The sequence below is a fragment of the Pipistrellus kuhlii genome, unplaced genomic scaffold, assembly GCF_014108245.1.
Source record: "Pipistrellus kuhlii isolate mPipKuh1 unplaced genomic scaffold, mPipKuh1.p scaffold_m20_p_10, whole genome shotgun sequence".
Classification (NCBI taxonomy): Eukaryota; Metazoa; Chordata; class Mammalia; order Chiroptera; family Vespertilionidae; genus Pipistrellus; species Pipistrellus kuhlii.
Genome location: NW_023425405.1, coordinates 26,087,742 through 26,102,953, shown reverse-complemented (window position 1 = coordinate 26,102,953; position 15,212 = coordinate 26,087,742). Strand labels below are relative to the sequence as shown.

The window sequence follows — 15,212 nt, the reverse complement described above, 5'->3', positions numbered from 1 at the left end:
AGCCACTGTGCCGGGCAACATAATGGGTTTTAAATATCATTTATCTGAGAAAAAACGGGTGGTTTTCAAAATGTGTGGACTGGCTAAAAAGTTTCTCAAAACTTGCTGCCCTTGGACAGGTAGGCACGAGAATCTCACCAGCCCCAGAGCCAGCATCCTAAAGAATGGTCCCAGGCTGGATCCCCAAGTGTGCCCGTGTCCTCTGCAGGTCACAGCCTAGAATATGTTTACATGTGTCTCAAGTAAACTTTTCAAGTAAGGGACTGTTGTAGTCCATAAGATATAAAATTAGGACATGCAGCGTGGGCAACGGTAGGTTTACAGTCGTAATAGAGATGATAATACAATAATTTATAAGTAATACAAGAATAAACACTATTAACATACAAGTGTAAATCTGCTTTTGCCCTTGCAAAAGAGGTTTTATTTTTGTTTTTGGCCCTGCTTGCTTGTATGAGTGCTTCTCAATTAGGTGTGAGAAGTTCTCTCATTATAATCTAGTAGCAAGCATGTAGAGGAAGAAACTTTGAGAGAGCCCTCACCTACTGTATAAGTTTGCTCGGTTTGCCATGCCAGAGTATCACAGATTGGGTGGCTTAACCAAACAGAAATTTAATTTCTTAGTTTTGGAGGCTAAAAGTTCAAGATCAAGGTGTCAGCTGAGGTCTCTCCTTGGTTTGTAGGTGGTTGTCATCTCCCTGTGTTTTCACATGGTCTCCCCTCTGTGTGTGTTCCAGTCTCCTCTTATCACAGCACTCGTATTGGCTTACGGCCGACTCTAATAACTGTATTTAGCCTTATTTACCTCCTAAAGGCTCTGTTCTAAAAGACAGTCACATTTTAAGGCTCTGAGGGTTAGGATTTCAGCACAGTTCAGCCTGTGACGCTTCCCAGTGTTCAGCGTTTGCCCAGGGTATAAAAGCCTAATGATGTGAACAGCTAAACCAGCACAGGTCATTTTACAGAATTGTTTCAAAGAAAGATACCCACATTACTATTCCCATCCCTATTTGCCTTCATTCTTTGTATTTGTGTAGCTGTTATCATACATTTTTTTCTTTGTTGGAAATGATAATATATCCCTGGGGGTAATGTTCCCATCACTATATCAAGGATTTCTCCAGAGCCTGGAGCATGTGAGGTGTGGTTTTAATACTTTTCTCTCAGCACCAACTACCAAGCTCCTCTAATATTAGAGGAGCAAATCTGTGAATCGTAAACATCAAAATCAAAGAGGGGTAGTGGTGGTGACATTTTTTCTTTTTTTCCTTCCTCCCTCCCTCCCTCCCTCCCTCACTTCCTCCCTCCTTCCCTCCCTTCCTCCCTCCCTTCCTCCCTCCCTCCCTCCCTCTCCTCTCCCTCTCCCCTCCCCTCCATCTTTCTTTTTTCTCTTCTCTTCTCTCCCCTCCCCTCCCCTCCCCTCCCCTCCCCTCCCCTCCCCTCCCCTCCCCTCCCCTCCTCTCTTCTCTTCTCTCTTTTCTATCAATCCTTCCTGGAGGATATTTCCCATTGATTTTCTTGAGAGGGGGAGAGTTAGAGAGAAACATCATAACGAGAGAGACACATCCATTGGTTACCGCATGTACCCAGCCTGACAGGGCAGGGGAGCGAGCCTACAACCAAGGTACATGCCCTTGACTAGAATAGAACCCACGACCGTTCAGTCCACTGGCCAATACTCTATCCACTAAGCCAAACCAGCTAGGGCAACATTTTTTCTTTTGTAATTTCTGACAGCTCTAGGTTTTAAGAAAAATAGCATGATAGGAATACATAGACCATCTTAACAAAGATTGATTGCTTTCTTTTTCCGCTAGCCTTTCATCCCTCACATCCATTTGAGTCCATATTCTAATGAGCAGGAGTTTGAGTAGAAGAGATTTCTATCAGAAGTAATGAAGTGGGTAATGTGGCACATTTCTGGCCTTTAGTTTTTATACTTGATTAAACTAACCCAGATAAGTCTCAGAAATTGAGTTTGGACTTTTAACAAAGAGTATGGAGCAACTCCATCTCAGAAGTGATGGGTGGGTGTTAGAAGCAAATAAATGTGTTGGAAGGAGATTTGGGTTTATAAAGACAACATGTGTTGACTTGAATCACTTAATGTTTAATTTTGTTTTGTTTTTTTCTTTTAACATGATAATAAAGGAACATTTACATCATAATTCTCTGAGTGTTCAACACATTAGTGTATAGGAAAAAAATTGTAATCCTATAATTTAACTAATAGACTTGAGTTTCACAAGAATTACAAATCATACTGTCTTTCAGAATGTCCACTTGGTAGCCAAGTGGCTGGGAACCTTGGAGAAACTCCTTGAACGATTCAGCCAAGGAAGCCACAGAGATTACAGGGTTTTCATGAGTGCCGAGACTGCACCCACACCAAATGAACACATCATCCCACAGGGACTCCTGGAAAATTCCATTAAGATCACTAATGAGCCCCCCACAGGAATGCTGGCCAACTTACAGGCTGCTCTCTACAACTTTGATCAGGTAAGAAAGGAGAAGCCGGGTCTGACACTGAGTTAGGGCCTTCTCCCATGACAGTGGAACCATCATCTGCTCATGAAACGTGTACAGAGGGATGAAGTGAATCTTGATGTGTGTGTGTGAGTGTGTGTGTGTGTGTGTGTATGTCTGTGCTTAACTTTTTCTCTAATGCCTTCTGGGTCAATACCCAGACCATTATGAAAGAATTATAATAATTAGCTATCTACGAATATAGTTTTGAAGAATACAGTTAATTACTTAATTAAATAATTGAATCATTTGTAGCATATATAAACACAAAAGACTGTGTAAACAGAAGGGACTAAAAAAAAACATTGTTGGACCAGTTACATATTTGCAGTATGCTTTTTTTGTGAACTACGGTGGGCATGTATTTGTTTTTTTAATTGCTCCTCGATTTATAATTTCTGGCTGTTGTGACATTCTCAGAGTAAGTACAGAAGAGGAGTTAGATATATTGAAAGAGGTTTTATCTAACTCCCTAAAACAATTGTCTTTCAATATATCTAACTCCTCTTCTGTTCTTACTTTGAGCATTTCTTTAGCAATTATGCTTCAGTTCAGTTGTCCTTCAGCCTTTGTTGTTGTTTTTTTTTTGTTTTGTTTGTTTTTGGTAAGGACCCCTTTGGTAGTCTGATAAAATACACATTTTCAAAATGTGTTATGTATAGTCATAGGGATAAATAGATTTCCCAAGCCTATGAATGAAGTCCTCTAGCTAAAAACCACCAGTTCTAGTTTATTGATCAGTTCTTTTCATTGCTATCTGGAAAGCCACTTCTATTAACTGAGGGTTACATTTATTGGAAAGATTCTTAAGAATTTCAAGGAGTATATTATTTCTTATCTAGTGGAAAGGGTGCTCTGAAATATTAAGACTAAATTTGGTCATAGGTAGCAAAATCGAAGTGATGCACTAAATGAACTTCCCAACAAACATATTTGGCCAAAAATAAACACACAAATGGAAACTGTAAGGAAAACCTAAAATTGTAAAGAGTCTTTTATGAATGCTGACCTGTCATTAAGCTAGAAAACAAGATTTGTCTTTAATTCAGATTATGCAGTTCACGGGAATTAACTCATGTGCCTTAGCTATCTAGCTATCTGTGAAGAGGTTCCCAGCACCCTTTTATTAGGATTGTGGTTGGCCATTTACCAGAAGCATAAAAACAAAACAAAACAAAACAAAACAAAACAAAAAAGCAGCGGCTTAAACAAGGCTAAAAATTACTTCTCCCATGTGAGATTTCTGGAGTTAGGTCATTCAGAGCTCCTGTGTGTCACCACAAAGTTGTCAACAACCCTGTAGGGAGTTAGGTGACTTGTTAGATCATAACTCCTAAATAAAAGTTTGACACTTCTATTTGGTCCCCTACAGATTTTTTAAAACATATTTTTATTGATTTCAGAGAGGAAGGGAGAGGGCTAGAGAGATAGAAACATCAGTGATGAAAGAAATCATTGATGGACTGCCTCCTGCACACCCCCTACTGGCAATTGAGCCTGCAACTCAGGCATGTGCCCTTGGTTGGAATCTAACCAGCAGCACTTTAGTCCAAAGACCGACACTCTACCCACTGAGCAAAACCAGCCAGGGCCCCTACAAATTTCTTACTAACAGTAATATATTTTTATATCTTTCAAAATTCTAATTATATGGTTTCCCATTTCTGCCTTCTCAAGGTAGCCTTTTATTTGATGTATAGTTGTAGGAAAGTTATTTTTAAGGATTGTATATTTTTGAACCCCATCAGCTTCCTATTGTAGTATGTGGCCTGGCCAGTTCTAGAACTGTAGTTGGTGGTAGCCCTGGGTTCCAATGAACGTAATACAGAAAGAAACTAAAAAGCTCTCCTGGTCCTGGACCAGAGAACAAATCTAGTCTTGGTTTCAACTTTCACCAGAAGCCCCCCTGGGAGACCAGCTCTGAAATCCTCTCCCACCCAAGGATGCACAGTATCTCTGTAGGTGGTCCCGGGTGTCAGGCTGGCTGTTCTATAGCCGTTTTAAAGGACAAGGCAGGAAGGTACAGATTTGGCCTTGTCTCCTGCTGCTGCCCAACTTCAGCTGAAGGAGTCGTCCTTGACTTTTCCGGTTTGCCTCAGACAACGGCTAAATCTGAAGGTGGGTCTAGTAATACCTCTAAACCATCCATCAGTCAGCTCTTTTGTTACCTTTTAATTTCATGGCTGTTGGGGCATGACTATATCCATGTAGCATACCAGGACTCAGCTTTCCTTTTGCATTAAAAAAAATTTTACAGATATAGTCTAGGGAGTATATATATTTTTAACCTCTGTATGCCATTCTATTACCCCAAAAATTAATTTTATTTCTAGTTCATTGGAAGGAAACCATTGGTCTTGGTGATTGTATTTGTGGAGGTCGGCACAAAATTATAGTGCTTCAAACTGGGTAATTTCTCTCAGATATAACTGGCAGCTCTGTCCATGAGGTCAGCCACACACCCAAGCTGAAGGGTGCCTCTGCTAGTCCACACTCTGACTTCTGTGAGTGTCCAACCATCCCTGGTTTTGGCTTACAGAAGAAGGAAAAAAGCAACCACCAAGGCAAACAATTTCCTTTTAAATAGAGGACTAAGTTAGGTCACTTCTCAAATTCTGTTGGCATCTTGGTTATGTAGTGCATCTGGCTTACGGGTGGCTGGGAAGTAGTCTTTTGATGACTGGCCATGTGCCCATATATTCTGTCTCACTGTGAAAGCAGGGACAGATAGTATTTGGGTTTAAATAATATCTGTTACCCAACTTTGACAAGGATAGTTTTGCAGGGGGGGATGATGTCAAGCAGTATACAAAATGAATTGTCTCGTTTTCTAGGGAAGCATTCAGAAGAATAGCTAAAGCAAAATAAAAGGGTTCCTCTTGCATCAGCAGACTGGCAAATGGGAAACAGTCTCCTAGGAGGCTCTCCCAGGACACACCCTGCTAAAAACCGCATGTCCTTTCTGTTCCAAATTCCCCTCCAAGTCCTTTACAGCGGTGGTTCTCAACCTTCCTAATGCCGCGACCCTTTAATAACGTTCCTCATGTTGTGGTGACCCCCCCCCCCCACCCCCACAAAATTATTTTCGTTGCTACTTCGTAACTGTAATGTTGCTGTTGTTATGAATCACAATGTAAATATCTGTGTGTTTTTCACCCCCTCTATGGTCTTAGGCGACCCTGCTAGCGGTTCTCAACTTGTGGGTCGCGACAGGTCCCATTACCGATGGGTAACGGAACGTTTTCCTTTCCTCCCAGGATACGCTCGAAGTGTGCTCCAAGGAGCAGGAGTTCAAAAGCATCCTCTTTGCCCTGTGCTATTTCCACGCCTGTGTGGCCGGGAGGTTGAGGTTCGGCCCCCAGGGCTGGAGCCGCAGCTACCCCTTCAGCCCCGGGGACCTCACCATCTGTGCCGACATCCTCTACAACTACTTAGAGGCCAACCCGAATGTAAGTGCCGGCGGGCAGATAACCTCCTCCGGGGAGGGGACTGAGTCTGTCAGTCTTTGGGCGCTATCCACACGGACCGTGATTTCTCTGTGGAAGCTATTATTGAAATGGCGGACACTCCCTAAGCATCATCTGCCGAGTGTGAAAATAAACCAGATCAAAGGTTTCCTGGCAATGGATGCTTGGATTTTGTAAGATAAGGTCACACCAGTTCTACATCAGCAGCTTCGTGAAAAAAAGAAAAAAATGTCCTTCATTATGTTAACAAAAACAGTGGTTTACACGTGCACGGATGCCAGATTCATTAGGCAGGTAATGAAGCATTTGCACAAATGTAATTACATACAGCAGTTCTGACAGTTCATAACACTGCATTAATAATCACCACAATTATTCCTGATGATGGAAGCAGTTTATAGCGCGTCACCAGGATAAATAATGGTGCATTTCCTGCATATGTCATTATTATGTATTAAGGATGCCACCTTGTTGTGACTTTCTCAGTAACGTTCCCCTTGATTTGAAGTTAAAGGTAGATGAATGATTTTGGTTTGTAGCTCAAGTGCGTTCCGCAGATGGGAAGGGCAATGCTTCATCAGGAACATTTGTGTAAACTCATATAAACCCAATGATTGCACTTCAGAAAGGAGCCATTTGTAAGAGTTTTCTGGCTTAGTCCTCATAAGGAGGACTTTTTTCCATTAAGTGAAGTCTGAGATACATTTGTCAGAATCACTCAGGTGTGTTCTAGGCCACACTCTCTACAAGGGGCCTTTAAAACAACTCATCCATTTATCTATGTATAAGTGACTGTTTTATGTCCTTTTATGCCCATAGTTACAATTTTTGTTATCCAAGTTTTTTCAAATTTCAAAGATGATTTTACTACCCAACTGGCCAACCTCTTGCATCCCTCCCTGGCTCCTATTGTGCACCAGTGGGGTCTCTCTGCCTGGCCCGTGCCCTCTTGCAATCCAGGACCCCTCAGGGGATGTCAGAAAGCCAGTTCCAGCCTGATCCCACAGGCCAGACCAAGGGACCCCACTGGCGCACAAATTTGTGCACTGGGCCTGTAGTGTGTGTGTGTGTGTGTGTGTGTGTGTGTGTGTGTATATATATATATATATATATACACACACACACATATATGTGTGTGTGTGTGTGTGTACATATATATATACATATATATGTGTGTGTGTGTGTATTTTTCTTTAGGGAGAGAGGAAGGGAGAAGGAGAGAAACATCACTGTGAGAGCAACATCTATTGGTTGCCTCCTGCACATTTCCCACTGGGGGTGGAGCCTGCAACTGGACATGTGCCCTGAGTGGGAATTTAACTGGCAACCTTAACGGTCGGATGTCGCTCAACCAACTGAGCCACACTAGCCAGGGCCAACCTTAGGTTTTTAACACACTCAACTTGTCTCTCAGATGTCTTGACCTGAGTTATTTGCTACACATCGCAAAGCAAGTGACAAGCATTGGTGAATTAAGTTAACATGTGCACATACTAGTAGTTTGGTTGTACAAGGTGCCCTTTTCATGAAGGAATCTATAAAAAAGCAGGTCAGAATTTGAGGAAAGAGAATTGGTTTTTAAAAAGGATTAAAACCTTGAGGGAGATACATACTGAATGGTAAGAGGCATAGCAGCCATGAATTAAAGAAATCAGAGAAATAAAATTAAGAGTCTTTGTTTTACATCTGTTTCAGCTATATGGAAGGTAGTCTATTGGGTTGGTTGAGAGAGCATGGTACAGGCTAGTCCCTTCAATTTTTCATTCACATGAAACCAGCTTCAGAGAGAGACATATTGGAGGTTCATTTATTCCAATTCACATAAACTTGTAGCAAGTACCCTGGACTAGCTGAAGCAATTTTACTTGTTCCGTCACATCATGCCACAAAGGAAGGCTATAATTAAGTTCTTACTTGAACGGTTGGGAGGCGGTATATTGCCCCCGAGGGTATAAAGGTTCCTGTCTGGAAAGGCTTCATCACAAACTGGCATGTTTTGCAAACCCAGAGGAAGCTAAAGGGTAGCAGAGAGAGACTGCAAACCACTGTGAGGCCAAATGCAGAGGAGACAGAGTGATTTCTTGAGTAAAACAGGATACAGTCATTAGTCACCACCCCTAAACGAGTAGGTAGGCCGGTCGTGCCATCAAACAAGCCCTCAGGTCAATCCGTGGCAGGGGGGTTGGTTTGCAGAACTTTTGGAGGTTGATGGGATTCAAACTACACCCCAACTCAGATTACTTTTATGTTTTCTTTTCCTGAGCTGGACCATAAAAACATGCCATAATTCAGTGGATGGAGCATTGGCCTGGGAACTGAAGGGTCCCAGGTTCGGTTCTGGTCAAGGGCATGTGCCTTGGTTGCGGGCGCGTCCCCAGTGGGGGGTGTGCAGGAGGCAGCTGATCGATGTTTCTCTCTCATCGATGTTTCTAACTCTCTATCCCTCTCTCTTCCTCTCTGTAAAAAACCAGTAAAATATATTAAAACAGAACAAAACAAAAAACACATGCCATAAGTCCAAGGCCCTGAGAACCAATATCCTCTCCTGATTTTTGGATAAGATTTTGCATGTGTATACTCCCCCAGCATACCATGTTCTAAGACTGATTTCGTTTGCTCTAAAATCTGCTTAAAAAACTCAGTGTTAGTGAATTTCCAATGACTTATTCAAACACTGAAAATAATTCTCTCAAGAATGTCTGTGCAGAAGCCTAAACAGTTTCTGGATGCCTTTTACAAGGCCAGTGCTCTGAGCCCTGAGCCTGTTGGGGGGGGGGGGGCGGGGAGACAGTTTTAGGGACCATTGTGTTAGAGGGGCTTTTGGAGAGGCAGATGCCCTGGGCCCGGGAGTGAACATGTGTGTGATTTCCGCTCCCAGGTCCCATGGGAAGACCTGCGGTATCTTTTTGGCGAGATCATGTATGGGGGCCACATCACAGATGACTGGGATCGCCGGCTGTGTCGGGTATATTTAGAGGAATTCATGAATCCATCTCTGGTAAGACTTTTTTTTTTTTTTTTTTTTTTTTTTTTTTAATTCGCTGAGGAGAAACTTCTGGTGAGAATTGCTATTGCACAGAGGTCTACATGTGGAAGACAGAATGACTCTGAGAATCGCTTTGTATAAATAATCCTTGGAGATGTTATTGAGGATCCCTGGCTTTTTGTGATGCGTTCTGGCTCACCTTCATGGGAGCGGGAAATTGTCCGCAATGCAGGGTCGTGGGCCGTGTGCCAGACATAGAGGATCAGAATCTGTGTTCTGATGGGTGATTTCTGTGTCCAGGGGAAGCAGTCTCACACACATCGACTCACTGGCCTTTGGAATAGCGGGTGAGGTATGCAGAACTGACAGTTACCCCATTTTATAGACAAAAAGCCTGAGACCCGGTAGTTGTCCCCAGGCCACTGAGTGAACATGGACAAGTAAGGATTCTAGCCTGAAGACAGGTGGATTGATTTCAATAGGAGGACTCTGAAATTAGTAAAATTTATCGTTTTTCCCCGTCACAGAAGTCATGGAGTCTTCTAAATGTTAACCACTAACCCCTAACTAAATATGTAATCAAGAAAAATGTGCTTGGAAAACCCAGTTCTTCTTTCTGTGAGGCACGGGGAGCGCACCCCTGTACTGGCATTGAGAGATGAGGCTCCCTCTGCCCATTCCTCATCTTTCTAATCCGGTGTCTAACCCATGTGGTTCATGACCAGGGCTGTGCTGTCTGGCCAAAGCACTCAGTCCTGGTTTCCCACGTTTGAAGTAGCTGCAAGTGGCGGCCATATTTCTCTCATGCTCTCTCTCTCAAAAGGTTTCCAAGTTCATGGCCATCGCATGGTTATTTCTTGAAAACCCAGGATGCCCAAGGTTATTTCTTGGAAACCCAGTCATGTTATTTCGACTCCCAGTTGCACAAAACACCAACTGTGTTTAGAGTAGTGCCATTTTTTAAAACAGTTTGAGCCACCTCCTGTTTACCGTTTCTCTGAGGACTGCATCTCATAAAAATATTCTGTCGTTCAATCACTTTCCTTGAGTCCACTTTGAGAAATGATATAATTGTGCTTTAGAAAACACGGTGTATTGCAGAATAATTTAGAAAATTGGGCACATAATGTTAAACAATTTGGGAACAATGCGGTAATTTCCTGCCACGTGACCATTCCTTAAGTTAGTTTCTTTGGCTGGTGAGTCTCCTGGTCTCTCCCGAGTTCTACGTGAGCAGAATTTCACAGGTCAGAAGGACACTTTCAGTCTACCACCACCCAAGTCACTCCTCAGAAGAGGTCTAGAGCAGGCTACCATGGAGACGGGAAAGCTAAACAGTGGTGGGGCCTGACCTTTACAGCGGCTGATTTCTCCGCATGATGGTGGAGGTTGGGGGCAGAGTGAGAAGCTCATGCTGAGGTTTCCTCTCTGGCTTTGGCCTGAGGGTAAGGAACAAATTACTGTTGGCAAGCGAGACCGTCCATTAACCTTCCCAAGTCTGAACTCCCACTCAAATAACTGTAAAATAAAGACAGACGGTAGAGCCTGGGGGGGCATTCCGGGAGTGTGCTAGCCCTTTAAAATAACTTCGGTGCAGATCTGGCGCGGTTTTCGGGATGGGAAGGCTTCGTCTGCAATCTCACATCCTCTCTGGACAGCACTGCCTACCTGTTCAGCTCCCCAAAGGGAGATCAAGGGAGGGTGACTGGGTGACAGAGGCCGTGGGGCCTTCATTCCGTCCTCGTGCAGACGCTTCCTGCTGGTGCTGTTGATAGTGTGGGAACGTGATCCAGATGTCTTTTTGCCACTTCTCACAGTGGTTAACTTACGTGGACATTTGTATCTTGGGTTGCATTGGACTATGCCCAGAAAGCAATCAGCAACATGGCGTCCCAAGTTATGCTGCTCAGAATACTCTGTGACGCTGTCCTGTTAGGGTGACTGAGCTCCTTGTTGGCTAAACACCTTTGCACTCGGGGAGGGTTCCCTGATGGCAGTGAGGCTCAGAGCGCCTCAACGTTAGGAAATTATTAATATTCTCTCATGTACAGTGTGTACTTGGCAACACAAAACAAGTAATACTTTAAATTACTTCTGCAAAATAAGTTTTAGTTACCTGAAAGTTGTCATATTTTAAAAATTATTTTGGTGAAATTAGCCTTGGCTGGTGTGGTTTGGGCATCATCCTGTGCACCCAAGGGTCACTGGTCTGATTTCTAAAAGTGGCTGCACCATTTTGTAGCCACCACCCATGCTTGAGGATTCTGTTTTCTCCACATTCTTTGTAACACGTTCATTGCCCATATTATCTTTTCCTGGTGCGGGTGAAGTGTATGGCATTGTGGTTTTGATTTGCATTTCCCTAAATATTACGATACTGAGCATCTTCTCTTGTGCTGCTTGGCCACGTGTGTATTTTCTCAAGGGCAATGTCTGATTAGAACTATTGATTCTTTGAGGCTTAACAGTCTTTTCAAACTGCCCTCCCCCATGTGCAAGGCAGATGCCACATGCAGAGCTTTGTAACCCAGGCCCATCAGCAGGAAGCAGCTTTTCATAAACGCCTGGAGAGGGCAGGGAGCAGGCCTGTACTGAGGCAGGATTCACGGACCTGCTTGAGTACGGAGCCTTTGCAGGGTCCTGAAAGCAGAGGGAGAACTCAAGTCCCTGTTCGTAAAGTTTCTGTGCAACATGTAATTTGAAGCGGGGCTATGAAAAGTGCTTGTACTGGGAACGCATATGCTATAGGGTCCTACTGAAATGAAGTCAAAATTAATATTAACATCAAACATCAGCCTGGGCAAGTTACACAAAATGGGGCTGTTTGGGGGAACCACGGACTGGAAGCATGTGTCCAGGGGGCCAGTACACAGGCGGCTCAGCTGCTCCCTGGCTGTGCGTGTATCCTGTGCCCCAAGTGAATTCAAGCTGAGTCTTCTTAGGATCAGTTCCATGTATGTTCCCTAGACTCCCCCCCAGAGGCCAGCTTGGTGCCATCCAGGCAGAAGGATCAATTACGAAAATGCTGCAAAACATTTTGAGCGAATTTGCTATCCAGTGGTGTACTGGGACTGCTTAGCAGAGTTTCTCAGTGTTTAGGAAGCAAAGTTATTTTTATTTATTTGTTTGTTTATTTATTTAGAGAGTGAAAGAGAGGGATTGGGGGATAGGAAGAGACATCCATGAGAGAGACACATGGATTGGTTGCCTCCCATATGAGCCCCGACCAGGGCTGGGGATCGAACCTGCAACCCTTCGGTGGGTGGGAAGATGCTCTAGCCACTGAGCTGCACCAGTCGGGGCTGACTGATGCCCGTTGTGAGTGGACTAACCCATTTCTCCTTTGTGGTGGAAGATTGAAGATGAGCTCCTGCTGGCACCGGGCTTTGCGGCGCCACCTAACTTATGGGACTACTCCAGCTACCACCAGTACGTGGAGGAGACACTCCCGCCAGAAAGCCCCACGCTGTACGGCCTCCACCCGAACGCGGAGATAGAGTTCCTGACGGTGACGTCCAACACGCTCTTCAGAACTTTGCTGGAGACGCAGCCCAGGAGAGCACTCGTCAGCAAGGAGCTGGAGCCGTCCACAGAGGACAAGGTGAGGGTCTTCCTTGTCTTCGCTATTGAGGTTGAATGTGTACACGGTGCGGTGCACGAACCCAAGTGTACAACTCCGCCCGTTTTTATCTTTGTATATACCCATGATCGTGTAACCACCCAGATCAAAATACAGAATGTTTCCAGTATTCTAGAAGGATACACGTGCTCCATACCGGTCAATATACCCCTTCCCTTCAGCCCAAGGGTAACCTAGTCTCCATACCTGATCTGTCACCATAGGTTCGCTTTGCTGTGTTTGAACTTCAGATACACACAGCCACATAGCCACATACTCCTTAATGTGTGGCTCCTTCCATTGCATATTACACATTTGTGGGTTTCATCCATGTGTGCACTGACCAGTGGCTATTTTTGTTTAATATCCAGTTCTTTAACCTGTTAATGGACGGCTGTTTGGGTTGTTTCTGGTTTTTCACTATTATGTATATCACAGCCATGAACACCCATGTATAGTCTATGTCCATCAACAAAGGTAGCTCCCCCAAAATATCCACTCATAATACTCACACTCAGAAGTGGAATCGCTGGAGCAAAGGACATGGTGTTAGCACACTAGCCATCAGGTCTTAATATAGCAAGATCCCAGGATTATTTCTTAAAGTTTTTCAATTACTTATTGACATAGGCTATTTGTTGAGAAACTTCTTTGTAATTTAGAAACTATAGGATTTGTTGTAAGGTATTGTGTTCTATACACTAACAGCTTCCATGTGAATGTTAGATTTTTAAAAAAGAAAATGAACAAGGTAAAAATTCATCCATTTGGGAAAAGGTATAGTGAATAGAAGCAGGGAGGTAGATGAGGTTTTTCATCTAGTTTTTGGATTTGTCTTTCTAACGAAGCTGATCATGCTACCAGAAACTGCAAAGCAAATGACGTAAAGATGCCTCAACACCCCAGATTGGCAAAAAGATTGAAGCAATAACCATCTATTGGGTGCTTACGAGGGGCACTAAAGAAAGTGCTCGAAAGAGTATCAGGCTCCTTATTTCAGAGATAAACTTACGGACATCCCAAAGCCAAACGGCTAAAAAGGGCCAAAGGAGGAAACCAAATTCGAGCTGATTCCAAAAGCCATTCTTTACCCACCTTCCAGGCTAGGCATCTTTTAAGTGCATTAGCTGCTATTATGAATGAGTTTAAGATTTCAGAATCTGACAAGGTACCTGCCAGGGTGCTAAAACAACTTGCAAGCATGGTGTCAGCACCACAAGCAGTAATCTGAGAAAGCAAGGAAAGAGGGTGTCTGAGGCTGAAGACAGGCAATGTGCAAGTCTTTGGTCCATTGTAGGTATTTGCTGGTTTTCCGGAGCTCGGTAATGTGGCTTAGATAGAATAAATATGCACATCAGAGAACTACACACACACACACCCAATGTATAAGTCTTCCATTTCTTAGGGCAAAAGTAAGAGAAATAGAGACCTCCTTGTTGAAAATGTTGACCAAATTGCTTCCCAAATTTTAAGATATGTTAGACGGCAGTGTCAGAGTCACCCAAATTAGCTCAAGCTTAAGGGGCACCTTTTAAATTAACATATTACAAATTGTAATATGCCTAAACTTTGGGGTTCTATTTCCTGAATGCGTTTTTATGTACAAATGAGGTGTAATTATATTCCTTAAATGCTAATCCTATATGAACTGTACATAGGAGGTAGCTCCTCCCCATGGGAACTAACGGAGGCGGCTACTCTGACGCAGAAGGGAACTGAGGGCGCTGGCAGTGCCACTCCTGGGGATGCCCACCTCTTGGGAGTGGGAGGCATCTTTTAAGCGCATTAGCGTTTTGGGGGAGTTATATGATATATTCTGGGACTTAACAACAAAAGAAGCGATATAGTCACTGTGACCAAAAATGAAAGAAGAGCTAAATCTTTATGTGTCTGTGACTTAAGGTGAAGAATATCTTGGAGGACATCTTGGAGAAACTCCCGGAAGAGTTCAACATGGCAGAGATCATGCAAAAAACCTCCGACAGAAGCCCCTACGTTCTTGTTTGCTTCCAGGAATGTGAGAGGATGAACCTTCTCCTAAGGGAGATCCACGTGTCGCTTCAGCAGTTAGACCTCGGTCTGAAGGTAAGTTGAAGTGGGTGAGAGCTGGCTTCCCCATTGGAAGCTAGTCACGAGGTGGCCTTTCTCTCCATGCAAGGGGGAGCTGATGCCGTCCCCCGCCATGGAAGCCCAGCAGTCCGCGCTGAGTTACGACACAGTGCCAGACACGTGGAGCAAACTGACTTACCCATCTACCTACGGCCTGGCCCAGTGGTAAGCTGCCCCATCCAGGCTCCCACTGCCTTTGTCTGCCTCCGTGCTGGTTCATTGTTCTGAAGCAGTGTTTCCCAAAGTGTGGTACACGTACCCCCAGGGGTACGGGAAGTTTGGTGGGGGTACGCGTTGCACCGGAGTTTGGTGGGGATATGCACTGCACCGTGCTTAGCTGCGCCTAATTCTACGTTCTCATGAGTACGAGGGGTACTCAGCGTTACGAAAATTATAGAAGGGGTACACATATGTCAAAAGTTTGGGAAACACTGTGTATTCAGCCCCCAAAGAGCCATAAGATGGTGGTGCTTTGTGACTATACTCATTAAGTTTACAAACT

The 15,212-nt window shown here is 44.0% G+C and overlaps 1 protein-coding gene across 1 annotated transcript in view; it reads left to right on the top strand.

Moving 5' to 3' along the window:
- The window catches only part of DNAH11 (dynein axonemal heavy chain 11), a 196,412-nt gene that overhangs the window by 176,890 nt on the left and 4,310 nt on the right, over positions 1-15,212 (top strand). Inside the window, exons 74-79 of the mRNA XM_036429948.1 lie at positions 2,275-2,502; positions 5,787-5,978; positions 8,875-8,994; positions 12,338-12,583; positions 14,504-14,686; positions 14,760-14,875. Coding sequence (XP_036285841.1) covers positions 2,275-2,502; positions 5,787-5,978; positions 8,875-8,994; positions 12,338-12,583; positions 14,504-14,686; positions 14,760-14,875 — 1,085 coding nt within the window. The remainder of the gene's footprint in view (positions 1-2,274; positions 2,503-5,786; positions 5,979-8,874; positions 8,995-12,337; positions 12,584-14,503; positions 14,687-14,759; positions 14,876-15,212) is intronic.